General features: G+C 40.7%; 1 protein-coding gene across 1 annotated transcript in view; it reads left to right on the top strand.

Moving 5' to 3' along the window:
- The window catches only part of LOC101850648 (dynein regulatory complex subunit 7), a gene marked incomplete in the record, with an annotated part of 23,582 nt that overhangs the window by 8,383 nt on the left and 13,731 nt on the right, over positions 1–1,468 (top strand). The window contains 1 exon segment of the mRNA XM_013082449.2: positions 1,094–1,315. Coding sequence (XP_012937903.1) covers positions 1,094–1,315 — 222 coding nt within the window.

Genomic DNA, 1,468 nt, shown 5'->3' with positions numbered 1-1,468 from the left:
ACACACACACATACACACACACACCTACGTACACTTTTGCACTTCATATTAACTTACAAAAAACACATCGACACATTTTTATTATAAAAAACTATAGATAAGAATGCAAGCGTGACAAGTTCGAGTCATTAATTAATTGCCTTACTTTTGTCGCTGGGTCGCTGACCGGACCTTGGCCCACTCATCAGGTAGATTTGAGTCGCAACCAGCAACAATACACCCACACAGATTATGACGACAGCTCGGTTCAGCAGCTCTGAGGCAAATAATTTTTATGATATAAGATATAATAATTTCTTTTCTAAATTATATTTTTTTAGACGGACGCCAAGGAGGGTGTATGCAGTAGAGAACTTAAGGACTGCAATATAGGGAAACAAACAAACAAATCCCAATACATGTATAATATGTGTGTGTATGTAGGTATATGCGGGTGTGTGTGTGTGTGTGTGTGTGTGTGTGTGTGTGTGTGTGTGTGTGTGTGTGTGTGTGTGGATGTGTGCCTGCACGCTCGCGCTTTTTTTCTCTTCATTGTTTTGTTTGTTCTTTTATATTTTTGAGTCGTTACTTTCTTTTACAGGTGCTTTTTAAGCAATGCACGCCATGCCTGGCTACTCCACTTTGTCACTAATTTGGTTTTTTCCGCCTCAAGGAAAACAATTTGCTATATCTATCATGGAGAAATAAGTAAAAAGAATCAACAACAACAACAACAACAACAACAACAACATCAACAACAGCAACAACAGCAACAACAGCAACAGCAACGACAATAAAAGGGCATTGAAAGCCTGTTAAAAACCTATTTGTGTTGGGGCTTGGTAATTCACTAATATTGTTGTATACTGTTGCATACTGTTGTATACAACATCCGAAACTTGACCTAATCCGTGGGTGTTTGATGGGTGCGCTGGTGTGGTTTGTTTCTTCTTTCCTATCAAACTTCTATCGTCTTTATCTTCCCTCCTTTTTTGTGTTTGTTACTCTCTTGTAACACTTCTAATCTTCGGCATTTCTATGACCTAATTGTGTTGCAAATGCCGTAAAACTCTTACTAAAACTAAAACTTGACCTCATCCGTACTCTTGTCCAGCTGAAAGAGGCACCTCCCCCGGATCCGCTGAAGGGCTGGCGGGTCCACTCCTGGGTCATGGTCCTCAAAGGCCTGCGTGACGTCACAGAGACGTTCTTCATCGAGCCCACCACAGGAGTGTCGCATCCCACCGACTGGGGCCAGTACCTGGGCATTGAGTCCATCTGGAACCACCTCAACTACTACATCAACTGTCATCGGGAGGCCGTGAATACAAAAGTGGTCAGAGTGATTGTGTACATTGATGGGTTTGTTTTGCGTCGTCGTCGTCAGATTTGCTATAGTCGTTGTCACCGTTGTCGTCATCAACATGGTTGTTGTTATCATAATAATAATGATAATAATAATAATAATAATAATAATAATAATAATGAT

Source organism: Aplysia californica, unplaced genomic scaffold (genome assembly GCF_000002075.1).
Source record: "Aplysia californica isolate F4 #8 unplaced genomic scaffold, AplCal3.0 scaffold00175, whole genome shotgun sequence".
Taxonomy (NCBI): domain Eukaryota; kingdom Metazoa; phylum Mollusca; class Gastropoda; order Aplysiida; family Aplysiidae; genus Aplysia; species Aplysia californica.
The sequence above is the reverse complement of the archived record's forward strand: the minus strand, read 5'-3'. Positions and strand labels throughout refer to the sequence as shown.